Source organism: Larus michahellis, chromosome 3, assembly GCF_964199755.1.
Source record: "Larus michahellis chromosome 3, bLarMic1.1, whole genome shotgun sequence".
In the NCBI taxonomy this organism is placed as follows: domain Eukaryota; kingdom Metazoa; phylum Chordata; class Aves; order Charadriiformes; family Laridae; genus Larus; species Larus michahellis.
In genome coordinates this window covers 99301610-99319633 of record NC_133898.1, presented here as the reverse complement: position 1 = coordinate 99319633, position 18024 = coordinate 99301610, and the positions used below count along the sequence as shown (strand labels likewise).

The window sequence follows — 18024 nt, the reverse complement described above, 5'->3', positions numbered from 1 at the left end:
GGAATTATCAGATATGAGGAATGCCATCTGTGACAAAATCATTGCTGTTCCTGTCATCACCTTTTTTCCTGAATTGCCTGATGGTTTATACAGCAGCAACTCTGAAGTAGTAAACAGTTGAGCTCCTCCTTAGAAAAGTATAGCGAATGGTTATTTAGCTTATATTAACCCAGCATAGCATTTCAGTATTTTTCTTGGATGTCTAATTGAAATGAGTGGATAGAAGGTTTTTCATTTTTTTCTAGGAATACTTTGGAGTATTAACAATGCCCTGCTGTGAATTTGACAGCAGTTCTTGTTACAAAAGTCTTACTAGTTGAAAACAACAGTATTTTCATCTTGAACAATTTCTGTCTTGGATGAGAAATGATTTTTGACCCCTGACTTCCTATAATAGTTTTACAGGTCCTTTAGCATGGAAATGGGAGAAATTTTCAATAGATTCTTACTCTGAAAGTGTAGAAGGCTGCTTTCCTATTATGATGCATAACACCAGAATATTTCTGTCATGTGATGTATGTATAATAACAGTGCACATAAAACAGTTAACAAAGACCTCATACAAAATTAAAATGTGCGATAAAATCTGTGACTCATCTCTCACACACAATCTCTGACTGATAAACAAACTCAGTTTTCTTGAGGAACAACCCGTTTCGAAACTGAAGAGAATTCAATTTCCTGAAGCAATCTTTAGGGTGCATATATGCCAGCTACATTCTCCCCACTAACACAAAAGCTGTGGACAGTAAATTTTCTGTGATTATAAAAAGCCCCAGAGGAGAGTTGCCTTTGTGCCCTGTCTCTATTAAATGCAGCTCTTTCAGACCAGGTGACTTAAACTGAGTATATTGTAATCTTATTAATGTAGTCAAACGTGTTTTACAGCCATCATGAGTGGCTGAGTTCATGTTGCATGATGAAAATTTCAGCTTAAAGAGAGACGGTTTGCTCATTTGTAAATTTACTCACGTTTTAGTTTGTAAGGTCTTTACTCGCCTTTTTCTGTTGTGCCGTAATTTCCCACACTTAAAAATCTCATTGAGGGCCTAGTTTGTGGCAGAATATGTCTTAAAATGTTTTCTTTTTCCCAAGCACGGTTTTTTAATCTCTCCATCCTAAACCTGCATTTGAGCAGGAAGTTCCTTCCCTGTTGTTGAAATTCTTTGTGTGTGTATAGGTATAAACCTGCAATACTAATAAAACTAGGAGGTTAGTCTTTTGGAGAATTCTGGCATCCCTCAATCTCCTGTTCTGCATCTGAATTAAAAATCTAGCTCTTTACTCACACTAGGAGCTGCTTCTACATCAAAACTTGTGCTTTGAGTTAGTGGCAAGAGTTGTAAAATGATGCAGAACAAAGATGATGCTGCTCATACCAGAAGGGATTCGCATTACAGTTGATATGGATGTCACCTCTGCCTTCTCTGACAGACCAATTCACTCGGAAATAAGTTGTCAGTTTTCAAAACTCAGGGATCTAGAAAATGACTCTGCTTCTCCTCTGAAAAAAAGATATAATGAGCTTACAGAAAATAATTCACCGTGTAATCTAATAAAAATCAAAACCCTTTTACATGACCACTGCTCTTTTATTACAGGTGTATAGGCATAACGTTAGGTAAATTAAAATGACCTTCTGATGGATGTTTTTCTACATAGGGTCCTTCTGGACTAAAAGGAATTCTGGATTCACTGAACAAGCATTATAATGAGGTATGGAGATTTGATATAATGTCTGTGTGTGTGTGTGTTTATGGCTAAGCAGCATCTAAGATTGAAATGACCACAGTTTTGATCCCTGCAAACCACGTTCCACATTCGTCCAAAGGGTAGATCCTTCCCTGTCCCCTTTATGCATCCTTGTATAGGCTCCATCCACACTCCAGTCACATCCCTACTGTGTCATCTATCCTGCTATCATGTGTCTTACTTCCCATCCATCTTCTACTCGTGTACTTTTGCTTGGTATAACTCAAAAAGGAGGTGGGTGGACCACCTAGCTGTTAGCGTAAAGCACCATCTCCCCATTCCTAAACCTAATTGCTCTAAACCGTACATAACATTTCTTTTTTCTTGACCTACTCTGTCGTGATCCTAAGAGTAGACTAGAAAGACAAGGAAGCAAATTTTAAAAGATTTGCTAGCAATTCACAAGAAATGTCCTTATGTTTGTATTATAGACTAATAAAAATATTGTCTTAATTATAGAACCACCTGCAGCTACAAGGCACTTCATAGAAAAAAGTTAAAATTCCATAGGACAGTGTTCCATATGAAAGAGCTTTTAAATTCTTACCACAGATTTTTCAAATCATTTAAGCTTAACACAAAGGTTACTGTGTGTATCACACCTTAAGTCATGCAGGTCAAACCTGGAAGACATCCATTTCTTTTAATATTAAAATGCATAACTATAAAGTGCAGGTGAATTCAGGATATTTTTCTTTTATAACGTATCCAGAGGAGTAATAAAATCTTTCTTTGAACAGGGATTCTGGAGCAAAATTCATGTCAAACATATCTTTACAGTTGCTTATCACTGGAGTGATTTCTCTTCTGTATTTCTCATATTTAATCCATTCTAAATCAGTATATCACCTTAGAACATGCATTAGGAATTAAGCATAGTTTTATATGCTGTCCTGGACTAACGAGACTTAGTTTCTGGTTTTGGTCTGCCGTTTCATGTGCATGTGTTGAAGTTTTCTATATTTTGGGCTTATACCTTTCATTTTCTTACCAGTTTCTTTTTCCTGCCAAAGACAGCTTTCACTGATACCAGCCCTGTTTCCTCTATCAATACCATATTTATTGTAACTCGTTCCCCACCTCTGGACTATTAATCTCTTTTACCCTGATAGTCCCTTTAAGGTTAATTCTGCAGGAGGAAATACAAACAGTGGTGATCTTCGGGATCTGGCAAGCATGTCTCCAAAAATCATGTTTCTTATCATTGTAAGGCTCTAAGAATTCCTAAGGTGTCTTATGTTTCCTAGTTAACAATATTTTGGAAAAATGTAGACCGTCTACTCTGAGTCTATAAATTAATCATCTTTTAAACCCCATACAGCTTACCAACTTTCTTCTTCCTTCAGCTGTCTAGTTTGAAGATTTTAATGACTCTGTCACAAGCAATGAACCATTCAACAAGGAAATGCTGTTTGGTTTCAGATGAGAGAGAAGATGGCTGTCTGATTCAAGTAGCAGATTTTAAATGTGCAAACTTTCTGTAACTACATGTTCAGATCTTCCGAGAGTCAACTTAAGTCTGCAACTGCTACAGCAAACATATTAATTTCTATACATTTTATGATGGGAATGGGATATTCCCATCGAGGACAAGACAAAGACATCAAAGAGTTTGTCTGCGTTGCCATTGCTTATTCATTTAGGCAGATGTATGCACTAGTAACTTTCCTTTTTTCCCCACACTATTACGTAGTATGATGAGTGCTGATTTTGTTCACTGCACCTTGGAGGTACCGAGCGATCTTTCACATTCCAGTATGTAATTTGCAAAGTGCCTCAATTATTTGCATTTGTACAATGCTATTTTGGTGATGTTCTGAGGTTTCTGAGATTCCTTACACCACAGGAAATGGTCTCTTCGTTTTCCAGCATTTTATACATGTTCTCAAGGGTCTCACAGGGTCTTCTTTCTTTTTAAAGTGTTTAAATTGTGACCATGGTTTTGTTGCTATAGAGATTTTAATATCTTTGTTTTTCTGAGGATATTAGCATGGTGTCTTTTTATTTGGTGTTTCTAGGAATCATGAGAAACTGCTACCAGGAAATGTGGGAGATCAGTGAGAGGGATCTTAAGACCCATCATAATTAATAATGCTTTTTTTTTTCCCCATAATTTCCCTGTTTCTTAGCAGATTATTTTCAATTCTTCTGGTTTCTGTATGGCATCAATGAATAGTTGTAATGGCATAATGTATTTCAATAATTTGTTGCAACCAGGCTTTTTCTGGCTCAGTATCAATCGCCTTATCGTGTAAGGAGGCTGGAGTGCAAGTCTTTAAAAGCATAATTTACTTGATCCATGCATACAGTGAAAGAGAGCACTATAAATACAATTGCTGATTGCAGCAGAAAATTGTGCTGAATGGCAAACCAATATCAGCAGCCTTTCTTTAATAAAGGTGAGGGGAACGCGCTGAGGATAAGTAGTACCATTGATCCTTAATGGGGTGGGAGACAGTGCTGGAGCATTTCTTCCCTCCTTGTTCTTCCTTTGTGCCTGTTCTTGCAAGGCGTGTGACTACTTTTATGTTCTTCCTTGTTATGTCTTTTGCGCTTTCAACATAAATGAGATGCTTTGCATGTGTTCCATACCTGCATTTTGTTCTCTTCACTATGCTAAGAAACTGTTTCTGCCCTGCTCTGCAGGTGACATTCCTTCAGTGACTGGTAAAGGATGCCTCATGATTTGTGTTTATTCACTCTCAGGCCTCTGTTATCATCCTTTGCCTGGGCTTTCAAGGCCTCTGCTTGTCATCTTTTTTACTTACCAGTTTTCTGTACATAGATATAAGGTCACTTCAGTCAAACTTGCTTCTAAACATCTTTGGGAAGGGCATACAGGTCAGTTTAATCTAAAATGTTCTCCAACACGCAAAAATAAAAATGAAACCACAACACAAAGCAATTGAAACTACATCACAATCTGCTCAGGAAATGTTTCAAAATCATTATAATTCCTAATAATTATAGATTATCTTGAATAATTCATTATTTTCTAAGTTCTTTTATTCGGCATATTTCACTTACATTTTGTTGTAAAGAGCAAATGACCTGTAAGTATGCTAAGAGCGTAAAAGTAGTTATTTGGTCTAATACCCCTTTTTTCTCTCCATGTATGCAAAAGAAATGCCCAACTCAGAATAAATCATAACTTATAGTATACTCATAATAACAGACACGTAGATCGTTCTCAGTCAAGTGGTAGTCACATACTTCTTAGCAATACTCACGTTCCCTTCTTTGGGTATCTGCCTCTTTCTCTGGAGACAATTTTGATAATTAGAGTAGTAACAGTGTTATGAACCCTAACTGCTGAAGATCCTTCAGGACATTATATTTGTAAAAGTATTATGAATTTTATTCAGGTTATATTCAGTTTTCAACTTCTGAAAATATTAACAGAGTGTAAATGGCACTTTTACTCATTATGATGTTTTCCCATAATTAGAGATGTGGGAACTGGAGCATGGCAAGGGGACAGCTGACTTGCCCAGTGTTCCCACTCAGTCCAGTGGCAGATGTTCTAGGACTGGGCTCCTTGGGTCCAGACCTGAGCTCATTTTTCAGGATCTTGTTGCTTTTTCCATTGTCATTGAAAGAAAACATGGTCCCCTTAGGTAGTCTGAGCATGGCTTTGTGAAGAGCAAACCATTTGTTTTGTATTTTATTGTGTCTTTACCTTGTACAGAAGAGTAAATAGATGCAGTGCAATAATGCCTGAGCAAGTATACAACCTGAACCTCTGGTCCTTAAATCTGTCTGTTTTCTTTGAGGAGCAGTGTGAGGAGCCTGTTGATCATATTCTTTCCCTCTCCTTCTGTCTCATTACTGTAGTAGACTTAAATTAGTTCTATTTTACATTTTGTGCTGCTTAAAAATAAAAAGCTTGTGTTTTTGTCAAAGGAAAGAAGTGATTTTTATTGTTCTTTTCTAAAATACTTGATAAATGTACTGTAATAATTAGCATAAAAATATGTTCTTTGCATTAAGTTAAGAAAAAAAAATCATGGATTTGCATAGCAATATTCAACATAGACATTTCCCTTTTATGCTTTTGTTCGTCTTCTGCTCGTCTGACTGGAGTATGAATGCATGACAAAGGATGTTACTGCAATACATTACTTAGATGTACTGCATAGGAATTTAGTATCCCTTTCTAGTAGTAAATTAGGACTTCTGAATTTACATACTGGTAAATTAAATTAAATTATTATGGTAAATAAATTGTTATTGTAAATAAATGGTGACATGTTCTGTTCTCTGATCTTTGTGGTGATATTTCTTTCCAGAGTGATACAAGACTACTGGGATTACTTGGGACCCCTGGACCTAAAGGCCAGAAGGGAGACGTTGTAAGCATTTTGGATGAAATTTGGAGAAATTTCAAAGCTTCTATCTAACCTGTCTCTGCCACCCTTAACACAGTATCTTTGATTTGATTTATCACAACAGTGTTTGAAGGAATAGTTTTTGGATATGACTGGCTCTTTGATCTCTGTAGCCCAATATCCAACTCATTGTGTCATCCTGCAGGTGCAGCATGTGAGCCTTTCTCCTCTACTCTATGATAGCCAGAAAGGGAAAATGCAGGAAGAATTATGTGTAGTTTCTATAATACTGTCTGAGGAGAAGTCAAATGAGCTGGCCTGACAGTTAGGGGGGAAAAAAAAGTCTCTTAAAAAAAAGACTCTAAGAAAAGTCAACATTCAAAAAATATTTTTAATAGTAAATTTTGAATATTTAAAGCAGGTTCTCTGTAACAAAGGGACTTTCTGTACCAAAACGACTTATAGTCTGCCTATAAAAGTTATGTGGAGGTCAGATTCTGAATCCACAATATATGACAGTAGATTGTTTATAGGCATCTGTCCGGTTTAAACAGCGGAATGAATTTTTGACAATTGAATGCCGATTAAACTTGGAAGAAAAGAGGCAAATGCTTTGCATATGTCACAGGACTGACAACGTTTTTTAAATTGAGAAGCCTGCAGATCTGCTAAAGAAAAAAGTGATTAAAATTAATTTGGAGATGATTAATTCTCAAATTTTGGTTCCATAAAAGCTAAGATTTTTGTGTCTTACACAGAACAAAGTGCAGTTATAGGAGAGGAGGTGCAATCTTAGAATATAAGAGGTTTTAAATATAATTTATTTTGTTAAAAGGGTCAAAAGGGAGAATTGGGAATGACCGGCGCAAAAGGAGAAAAGGTAAATAAATGAATTCCTTAATACTTATGTGTGGTACTAGAAGGTGCTCGGTGCTGGGGCCGGTTCTCTTTAATATCTTTATCAATGATCTGGATGAAGGGATCGAATGCACCCTCAGTAAGTTTGCAGATGACACTAAACTGGGCCGGTGTGTTGATCTGCTTGAGGGGAGGTTGGCTCTGCAGAGGGATCTGGACAGGCTGGACCGATGGGCTGAGACCAATGGTATGAGGTTCAACAAGGCCAAGTGCCGGGTCCTGCACTTGGGTCACAACAACCCCATGCAGCGCTACAGGACTGGGGCAGAGTGGCTCGAAAGCAGCCCAACAGAAAAGGACTTGGGGATGTTGGTTGACAGGCGGCTGAATATGAGTCAGCAGTGTGCCCAGGTGGCCAAGAAGGCCAACAGCATCCTGGGCTGTATCAGGAATAGTGTGGTGAGCCGGACTAGGGAAGTGATCATCCCCCTGTACTCGTCACTGGTGAGGCCCCACCTCGAGTACTGCGTTCAGTTTTGGGCCCCTCGCTACAAGAGGGACATTGAGGTGTTGGAGCGTGTCCAGAGAAGGGCTACAAAGCTGGTGAGGGGTCTGGAGGACAAACCTTATGAAGAACGACTGAGGGAGCTGGGGTTGTTTAGCCTGGAGAAGAGGAGGCTGAGGGGAGACCTTATCACCCTCTACAACTACCTGAAAGGAGGTTGTAGAGAGATGGGGGCTGACCTCTTCTCCCTGGTGACAAGTGATAGGACGAGAGGAAATGGGTTCAAGTTATGTCAGGGGAGGTTTAGATTAGATATTAGGAGACATTTTTTCACTGAAAGGGTTATTAAACATTGGAATAGGCTGCCCAGGGAGGTGGTGGATTCACCATCCCTGGAGGTGTTTAAAAAAAGGGTAGATGGGGCACTTAGGGACACGGTTTAGAAGTGGCTTTTGTCAGGGTAGGTTAAAGGTTGGACTCGATGATCTTAAAGGTCCCTTCCAACCTCAGCAATTCTATGATTCTATGATTCTAAGGTGGCTGAACATACTGATTATGAGTCAAACTCTGGAAAATATACTCAGATCAAGAAAATTGGGCGTAGGAAAAGCTGTCAATCTCTGAATGTCCTTAGTAATTTAGTCTACTCAAGCCCCTCCTTGAGAGAGTATTTACATATGCAAGTAAATTTCTCTGTCCCAACAACTCACGAACTCCTTAACTTTAAACACATTCAGACTTTCACTGAATGCCAGTTTAAAATTATGTTTATATAAGTTTATGACCAGTGATTGCCTCACGAATTAGACGCCATTCATACTTTTTCAAGTTATGAATGTGATCTTTAATATCTATATGAAAAATCAGTATTCTTTAAATTATTAAAATTTATAAATCAACTTCATAATTTAAGATCTTTTAGTTTAAGCCTAAGTTTTCCAGAAAGAATTGCAGGGGAGGGATATTGCTGGGTAATAGGTATATATTGTGATTTTCTAGCAATTCTTCATTCACTGAGTAGCAGGCATTTGGCTATTCAGTTGTTAGGTTTCCAGTTGAGTTCTTTGGTCATATCCTTGCGTGTAAACAATTTTCATGCAGCCAGAAACTTTTTTTTTATTCTGTCAATATGACAGATTCATGATTTTGTGTGTTATAAAGTACTTGTGTTTGAGAATTTGTCAGATTTGTATCCATTGTCACTCTTTTTAGTTCGTATTCCTGACCCTCCCTTGTGCTTCTGCTTGAAAGGATCACACATGTCATGGTCTTGGCATTAAATCAACATCATCCCTTGTTGTGGTTTAGGCTGTATTGGCCAATGACGGACAACATCCTTCAAGTAATCTTTTGTAGTTCATATATTTTATATAGGTTTAAAAAAACCACAGTATTTATCAAGGACCCTTCACCAAAACCAGACATAAGTACTATTTATCATTTGAAATAAATCTGTGTTAACCTCTTCCTTGTGTTTCCACAGGGAGAGCCTTCTGAAAAAGGGGACAAGGGAGATCCAGTAAGTACAGCTATGTTTTGAACTGACGTGAATAATTTACATTTTATATTATTTTCATACTGTATTCTTGCTGTAATTCTTTTCTTTGTATACTTTCATTAGATTTGGTGATTATGTAGGATAGCATATGTATTATCTCCTCCTTACACATACATCAAGTTCCACAGGTTATGAATAAAAGCCGAAGATACCCTGTTCTTCAGCATTTCTGTAGTTTGTACAGTCCATGAACTGACTTTAAAGTACATGATTTTTTTTGTTCCCTGAGGGTTCTTTCTTTTTTTCAGTTATTTCACAAAATCATATGTGGGCTGAACTGTACTATTTTAATTATTTGACCAGTTTCCAGTGTGGCATTTAACATCAGGAAGTTTTCCTATAGCCTTTTTTTTTTTTGTTATTTTGGGGGATATTTTCAGAACACTCATTCTGTAAAAATCTGTTTACACATTGCTTATTTTTAATTAACTATTGTCCTCTCTTATGACATTTGACAAAAGCTGGTTATGCTGTTTAATACACAACTGAAGGTTGCTCAGATACTCGTGGTTAGTATATTGTAATAAACAAAATAAGGCATACAGTGATAATGTGTGGGTTTGGAGATGAATACTGTGTCACCAATAGACATTTAGTGGTGAAAAGCAGGCTTTAGACTGGAGAAAGCTCTTAATCAAATGTGGTGTTTTCAAAGAATTTTTCTTTGAAATTGAGTCTTGAAAAAGACCTGCAAATGAATTAGTTTTGAAGAGGAATGCCTTTCAGAGTTTGTACAAGGGATCAGAAATTCTTTAATGCTTTCTTAGTATTCATTAAGTTTGCAAACTATATTATAATATTTTAAGGTACCAAATTAAACTCTCAGGTGATCTTAGTTAAAGTTTTAACTTCCTGTGCTTGTACCTGCTATTTTCAGGGAGAAACTGGAATGGAGGGATCAAAAGGAAATAAGGTATTTTTTGACTTGCACACACTATATGAATCACTGGTGTACATAGCTGATACTGGGAGACATAACAACAGTAAATTTGCATTTTTTTTATTTTCTCAAACAATGTCATTAGGGTGAAACAGGAGAGCCTGGGCCACCTGGTCTTATTGGAAATCCAGGATCAAAGGTAGGTGAAAGGTATTTTTGTGGTATTAAAAGCCATTACATTTCATGTTGTTACATAAGAGGACTCTGAATGCTATCAACTCTAGCTGTTATTGAAGGGCAGAGAATGCAAATAGTTTATATCAAAAGTTTGTGCATGGATCGTGGCTATTTTACTTTCAGCTCATAAATTCTTGTTGATCTCAGCATCACTGAGCAAGGAATATTTATGCAAAGCTGAAATGCTATTTGGCCATTCAGGAACATTGAGTGCCATTTTGCATTTACAAATTGCATTTGCAATCACCCATTTTGCAATTACAAATCCACCAGTAGCTGGGTGTGTTCCCTTTATCCATCAGTGAGGCAACGAGTAACCTCCGCCAGTACATTAGTCGTTCCTATATTTAATCCTGTGAGACTGCAGGTAATGTCAAAGTAGTCATCGCCTTGCTTTGAAGAAAGCAACTGAAGCACAAATGTTCTTGAGAATCTCTCATGATGCCTTGAATTGTTTCAAGTAAAGGTAGAGTTGGAAACTGTGAAGATGTAACCTCCACTCAACACTATTCATGTTGGATGTGATAGTACCCAAGTTCCTTAGATCCTTAAAAGAAGTCCCGCAGGGAATAGATGCAGCTATAGGGTCCACGAAACTGTGGTCTTAAAAATTATTCTCCACTCTAACTCTTTAGACTGCTGTTTGGAGGCTTGGTAGGAAGCTACTGAAGCTTCCTTGGTAGGAAGCTACTGAAATAACTGTTGTTACTGCAGTGGAAATCTAGGTCACCTTCACCCTGTATACCTTCCAGAAGAGGCTTGTAGAGATCCAGAGGATCGTTAGGGTTTGCACCAAGTCATCCTTTTATCTCTACCTCTCAATCCTTTTTTCTTTCAGTGCTCTGGAGTCCTTCTGATGAGATCTATTCCAAAAAAGAGAAGGAACACCTACCATGTAGTTAAAAGATCACTTCTAGATCTGTCCCTTGAGGGAGGAAATCTTGATTAATTCCTTTTGTTTTGTCTTTCCCTTTAGGTAGTGCCTTTGTATTTGCTTTGTATATATACTTTGGATTTTGTATGTATCAGGCACAAAGATTTATTGGCCCAAATGTTAGATTAAGGGAGAATGAGGAAACTCTGTACTTCTTACTCCATGTGGAAGATAATTCTTAATGCCAGATATCATTGTATCATTCGACAGGGACTGCAAGGACCTCCAGGACCCGTTGGACCCAGGGGACTGCCAGGAGAAGTTGTACGTATTGTGAAGTTTCACCAAGCTGTAGAGGTGCGGTGTGTGAACAGTTAGCCAGTGAAGCAGTACTACAGAAGTTATCGTAGGTGCTCCTATTGTGGGTGGTACTATAGCAAACAGAAGCATAGCAGTATGGGGTGCCTTAGGGTAAAATTCTGCCATTTGCTTACGTTCTTTTTGTCCTTGTTTTACCATCTGAACAAGTAAGGATGACAATACTAATTAGTCTGATTCACAGACAATTAGCTCTACAAAAATCACTCTTAGCTCACGGGAATAGGTGAAAATTAAAAAAAAAATCTCTAGCAAAGTTTTAATAATGTTACATCCTGAACTGGAAAGAACAGTGTGTGAAGCAAAATGAGAAGAAACAGGGAAAGTAAGGGTACCCCAAGGATTTAAACACATAGCCTTCCTTATTTCTGTCTATGGTTTTGCATCACTCTGAAATGTTTTACTTCCTGTAAAAGGGGTAAAGAATAATAAGGTGAACAGAACAAACAATTCTGTTTATTATCGTAGAATTTAGGTCAGATTTATGAGTAAAATTCATATTCAGAGCAAGATGTAATTCCATTAAAACTAGGAACAATATTAAAATCTTTAGCCAGATTGCAAGTATTGGTTGGAAAGAATTTAATAGAATACTCTTTTTTAATTACTGTTCAATAGATTAAATTACTAAAATACTTCTGCAGAAAGCGGAATGAGAGGTTATTTTTATGAATGTCGGCTGATGTTCCAATTTAATTGTGCAGTGCCTTACTAACAGTCATAAATTGCCTAAGGCCGTTATGTGGCTGCCATAGGTGAAAAATAACTTAATCTGTGAACACTGAAAGATGGCAGAAGATGCATGTGCGTGTGTTTGTGTGTCTATGCGAGAATGTCAGAATCTGAACTGAAGATCTTGCATGGAGGAAGGGTCCTGGAAGTGGGAGAAGGTCGTGGAGATCAGGGAAATGCATGGAAACAACTGCTAGGGACCTTAGCCAATAACACCTAAGACTGCTAACTGTGAGCAGCTGCACAACACAAACCGAGACAACTTGCTGTCCAACCATCCTGGGCAAGCAACAATCTCCCTGCTGGAAAGGAAAGTCAGGACCCAAAGAACATAATGATAACAGGGAGTGAGAGTGTGAGATGATCAATAAGGGGAAAAGCTCTCATCTCAGTGGTTGTTAAATAAACCCCAATATCCAGATTCACTACAGGCAGACAGATGGTGTCAGAAGCATGATGCAGATGGTTTATTGAAGCTTGACATCACTGCCTGTTGAGGGAGGCCATCCAGGAGGAGTTAGGGGATGAGACACCTCACCAGAGATGCAGCATGTCCGTAACCTTTACGCCTGTGGGTGCAAAACTGATGGGTTGGGATTGCAGAGGCAGTGGGGGGTCTCAGCAGGGTTTAAATGTGCCTGTAGTTATTATGGTTTTGGGCCCCCCACATTCAGCTCTGCCAACTGGTTGGGATTTGACGAGGTGATGGGGGCTTCCTCCATGGGGATTTTAGTGTGCCTGTAACTGTTATGCCGTTGGGCAACAGGCTGCTGGATCTGCTGGCTGGTCGGGATCCCTCAAGCTGGCAGGGGCCTCCACTAGGATCCAGCAAGCCTTATAACTCTTGTGCTTCCGGGAGGGAAGAGCACGGGTGAAACTTCCGTCTGAATGCTCTAGGAAATATCTTAAACTATTAGGCTCTGTTACATTAAGCCACAAAGTTCCCTAGGCATTTGACTTGACATGCTAATATAGCGGAAGGCCTATTCTGAGGAGGTGGCTGCCTGTCTCCCTTCCAAATTATGGCACAACCCCTTTTTCGGTGTGCAGGCAACTGTGTCCTGCCTAATCCCCCAAGTAAACTGAAATTAGATTTTGGTCCACAACAATGGTGTTGTCACACAACCTAACAAGTGACACCTGACCCCTCTCCCTGGTTCTCCTCCGTCCCTTCCTTTGTAAACCATAGAATGTTTTACAAACCATTTTGGAGGTTTGAGTTGTTAGATACAAGAAGTGGACCAAGAAAAGCAGACAATGGAGAGTTTGGCTTTAGCCTAGCAGTTAAGCCATTCACCTGAAAAGTACTGGGATTTTGATCTTTGCTCTATGGGTTAGTTTTGGTTTTTATCTTATTTCTACAAACAGAAGCATCTAGGAGCTGGTGGGGCTGCATTCTGTCTTAGGCCTTTCCACACGCACTCTGAGATGGCTTAGTGGAAGAGAACGCTTAATTTGAACAGACTTTTAAGTCATATTATTTATTAATATTAAAATACAGTTCTGAGTGGTGCACAGATGGCAGACTTTTTACTGTTGACCTGTTAAAAGTCTTAGGGATATAAGCAAAGTGACAGCTGGACGACAAGCATCTTCAGCTCCTGTCAGGGAAAAAAATCCCTAGTATTCAAATTGGCATGTAGTCATTTTGTACTGTGTTGCTTATTGACCATTTCTTTATACCTTTATTTTCCTACTCAGTTGGGGCACGCGTTTTTTAAATCGTGTCTAATTTACCCGCCTTCCGTAACAATAGTTTGTAAACCTTTTCTGCTGTGCTTTTATTTATGTATAGATCCCCAGTCTTACTGTGAAAGATAAACAAAATGCTGCATTTGTTTTGCTTGTGTTGCCATCATCCCACTTGAGTTCATAATTGCTGCTTTTGAAACTGCTGTTCTGCTGGATCTTTGATCAAGTGACATTCTGAACAGATAAACGCAGTATATAATATATGTAGATCCTAGATACAGATGATCTTGAAGGCTCAGATTTGTACGCACAATTCTAGCATATAAAAACGTATATTTAAAAATATTATAGAAACATATATATATTATAGAAACATGTATATAGTTCCAGGCTCGTTGTTTTATCATCTAAAGATGAAATGTTATGGATTAACAAATATAATAATTCATCTTATGTAGCGTGATGAAAATTATGAAAGGTTGAAAATTGTTTTACTTTCACTTAAGTCACTGAAGAGTTATCCAGCAGATAAGATTTGCTTCTTTCCTTTCCCAAGATATTTCTTAAGCTTGGTCCAACTTAAAAAAAAAATTTAAAAATTGGAGAAATCCTTAGGAAAGAAGGTAGACTGTATATATGTTATGTCAGTATCAGGAGGAGATAGAGTAGGACACAATTTCTGATCCGTAATCAGTAAATTTAAACTTCCATGTATTCTTATAAAGATTTTGTGCTGGTACAGGCAGAATATGCTTTATTAAGGTTTTGGGGTTTTTTCTTATGCTTTTAATTTGGATGGCTGGGTGAAACAAGTAGCTGGCTGTCTGTAATAAGGACAGAATACAGGAGAGAAAGCAAACGCACAGCTGTTGAACCCTCACTACTGGCATGAAATGTTCTCATCCTTCATATCTCAGTGTTCACAAAACTATGATTTACACTGGAAAGAAAAATAAAAACAACATGCGTTTCTTTGTCTTCTTCTTTGAAAGTTCATTATCCATTCCGGATTAAGTGTCATACTTAGATTTTACTGTTCAGTTTTGACAATTTTATCATTTACTGTGGAAATTACTGGTATTCTTAATAAAATGCTTGATACAATAGTTGGGTGAATAGCATTGAAGGGTTATGGAAAAAGTTTTCTGTATTTGTTACAGCGTAGTAAGAGAAAACAATTTAACCTTCCCTATTATTTAAATAGTTTCTATTAAGATTTTAATCTATTTAATTTCTCTGCATTCATAACAAATCCTTCATGAAAAGGGCAAGGGAAAATACTGAAGTTAAAATGTGAAGGATGAGAAGATTTAGACAAAAGAAAGGATGGAGTATATTTATTTTGCTGAAAAAAAATTGACTGTCCATTAAATATCTAAAATGTTTTAAAGGAATTTGGTGGATAAAGCAATGTGCAGGAGTAGGAATTCATTGAGGCTTTTAAGATACAAATTTGAATAATTTACTGGTGTAGGAAATCATGCAACCCTTCATAGGCATAAAAGATGAGACACTTATTTAAAACTCAAGTTTGTACATGCTACCACCTTCCTTGAAAAAATGATTGATTTTCAAGAGTTTGAATTATTTCAAAATTGAAGAAATAGACCTTTCAATCTCTGCCATTCTGCCCTGATAGGGTCCAGAAAATAATCTTGATTATTACATTTCAGCTTAAAGAAAAATGATTCATATACTTGATTAAAGAAGCATTCATTAACTCGTACACTTTGACATTTTGAGTCAGTACTAATGCACAGTAAATAATCCAGTGTAAACTCATTTGCATCTGTAATTTTAGATAATCTTTAAGGGAATAGCTATAAAAACGTACAGTTATATTTTTATTAATTACAGGGCTTACCAGGAGAGCACGGGGTACCAGGAAATCCAGGAGTTAAAGGAGACAAGGTATGTTTTAAGTATTTTTAATTAAGCTTGATATGTTAGAGCATATTAGACTGTCATCTCTGAAGTAACCTTCCACCCTTCTATAGTGCATCTCTGTGGCTGCTTTATGAACTGATTTTAAAATGTAAAAGCAGCAACCCCGTCTGCTCCTCAGAGGTGCTGCAGGCCAGTTTGGCAACCCAGTTGCTCTTTCGATTCATAATTTAAGTAACTTTTCAAGGAGGTTGCACTGGGCTCTTACATTAAATCTGTGCAGTGCAGAAATGTCAGTTCAGACCCTGACCTCAGAACAGCCTTTTCAGTGCAGTGTCCTAGCCAGACTAATGTGTAAAATCTCGCTCCACAGTCACACCTCTTCATCCCGGCAGAGCCCCGGGGCAGCTGTACTGTCTCAGATGCGAGCCAAGGCTGGGATCTCTTTATCGCACTGTATTGTGCCGTGTAGACATCTCTTAGTTAGAATTCGGCTACATCAGCAAGTTAAAAATGATGCGTTGAAAAAATGATGTGTTAAAAAAAATATGTTGTGTGTAGAGAAGGGGAGGAAAGAGGATATTCAGGCATACTGTGAGCCATGTGTTGGTATTTGTACATCATGGGGTACAAGAGAAACTCATAAGATCCATTTATAGTTTGAAGAATTGAGCTGATGAAAAGGCAGAAGAATAAAATAACTATAGAATAATGAGAAAAATGTACTCATCTTGCAAAAGGGGATGTAGGGGATTCAGAAAGAATCGCAGAGAATGATGCAGAGCATGTAAAAGACAAGAACGTAATAAAAGGCACAGATTCACCTGTGTAAGCAGGAGGAGTTGCAGAGAGGTGGAGCGAGAGATGCTGTATGCATTAAAATAAGAAACAGAGGAGATGTAAACAGGAATAAAATCAAGACCAGGGGTTTGTAGGTAGCTGGGGAGAGACAGAGTTTGAAGCTGTTACTGCAAAGCAATTGGCGGAGTTTAGTGACAACCTGTGTATTAGGGGCTTGGGAACAAAGAAATACAAATTGGGTGCATTACAAGCATGGAAAATTGAGAGCATACTCATTACTATTAGTGGCTGCATGGTCCGTGCCTCTTCTTCTTCTGTAACTTTTTGAAGGAAAAAATATTTTTGATAGAAAATCGAAGCCTTCAAATAGATTTTCCATACATACATAACACTTTGGAGAGTATGTCAGTACCTATGAATAATACATTAGGAGAACAATATATAAGATTTTCCTACCTCCTGGGAGCTGAGTACTTACAGGTGTGGGGAGCTGAATCTCTGTGGAATGAAATGTGATAAATTTGATAAAACTATGGTAAGGATTTTGATACCTGAATAGGCTCACTTGCTTGCAATTGTACGTTGTGAAATACAGAGGTGTATAGTGCTTTGATTGGTTTCTTTTTCCCTCTGTTTCTTCTCAAAGCACTGGCACTTTCTAGGACAACCTGGATAATATTTAGGGGGTTTTTTTGCTAAGAGAAAATACTCACATTTCAATTGGTGATTCAAATTTATCTTGTAGGGAGACCCTGGTGGGATTATGGGACCTCCTGGACATCCAGGTCCAAAAGGTGATGTGGGGCCTCCTGGACCAAGTGTGCCTGGAATACCGGTAACTCCGTAATCTGAAAAGGCTTTTATGACTTTATTGCTTGTAGGGAAAACTGTTAAAGAATTCTTATTGTGCAATGAAAGAAATTGTAATGTAATTTCAAAATGTAAGTATATGTTATAGTGATATTATACATGCACTAAGATATGGCCTAGAAATCTGTACTGTTATTGCGAGGTTCACACATGTTCCTGGTGACAGTGGTATTAATAAGGGAGACATATGTAAATCTCTTAACATTTTGTTTATAAAGGATGATTAATTTGGGGAATAAAAATCACCTAGTCTCTTTGATTTCAAAACATAATTTGCTTTTTTCCTGTTTTTTTCGTTGTTTTGGTTTTTTTTTTAGGGTCCCACTGGTATTCCTGGAAACCCAGGTCCACGGGGACCAAAGGTATATTAAAAAATAAATAATTATTTATTTTTCTAAAATACCAGGATAATAGGCTAGTTTGCATTTTCAGACCTGTTGTAACTGAAAGCCTTGTACCCTTCTCAGGGGGAAAGAGGACTACCTGGTGTACAAGGAGCACCTGGGGAGATGGGGCCCCCTGGAATAGGCATTCAGGGATCACCGGTAAGTATGCCAAAGCCCAGAATTCGGGCTTCTCACTGTGAATCACTGAGAAACTGCAAAAAATAAACAAAGAATAATATAAAACCACTCCATAAACTCCCTTCTGACTTGACTCCCTTTATCCAAACCC

General features: G+C 37.9%; 1 protein-coding gene across 11 annotated transcripts in view; it reads left to right on the top strand.

Moving 5' to 3' along the window:
* Positions 1 to 18024, top strand: part of COL19A1 (collagen type XIX alpha 1 chain) — a 217860-nt gene that overhangs the window by 149651 nt on the left and 50185 nt on the right. For 10 of the 11 annotated variants that reach the window (XM_074581449.1, XM_074581448.1, XM_074581444.1 and 7 more), the window contains 11 exons: positions 1663 to 1716; positions 6042 to 6104; positions 6916 to 6960; positions 8927 to 8962; positions 9879 to 9914; positions 10027 to 10080; positions 11263 to 11316; positions 15652 to 15705; positions 17225 to 17314; positions 17667 to 17711; positions 17817 to 17894. In XM_074581449.1, the coding sequence (XP_074437550.1) occupies positions 1663 to 1716; positions 6042 to 6104; positions 6916 to 6960; positions 8927 to 8962; positions 9879 to 9914; positions 10027 to 10080; positions 11263 to 11316; positions 15652 to 15705; positions 17225 to 17314; positions 17667 to 17711; positions 17817 to 17894 (609 nt within the window). The remainder of the gene's footprint in view (positions 1 to 1662; positions 1717 to 6041; positions 6105 to 6915; positions 6961 to 8926; positions 8963 to 9878; positions 9915 to 10026; positions 10081 to 11262; positions 11317 to 15651; positions 15706 to 17224; positions 17315 to 17666; positions 17712 to 17816; positions 17895 to 18024) is intronic. The other variant, XM_074581450.1, reaches the window with a different exon arrangement.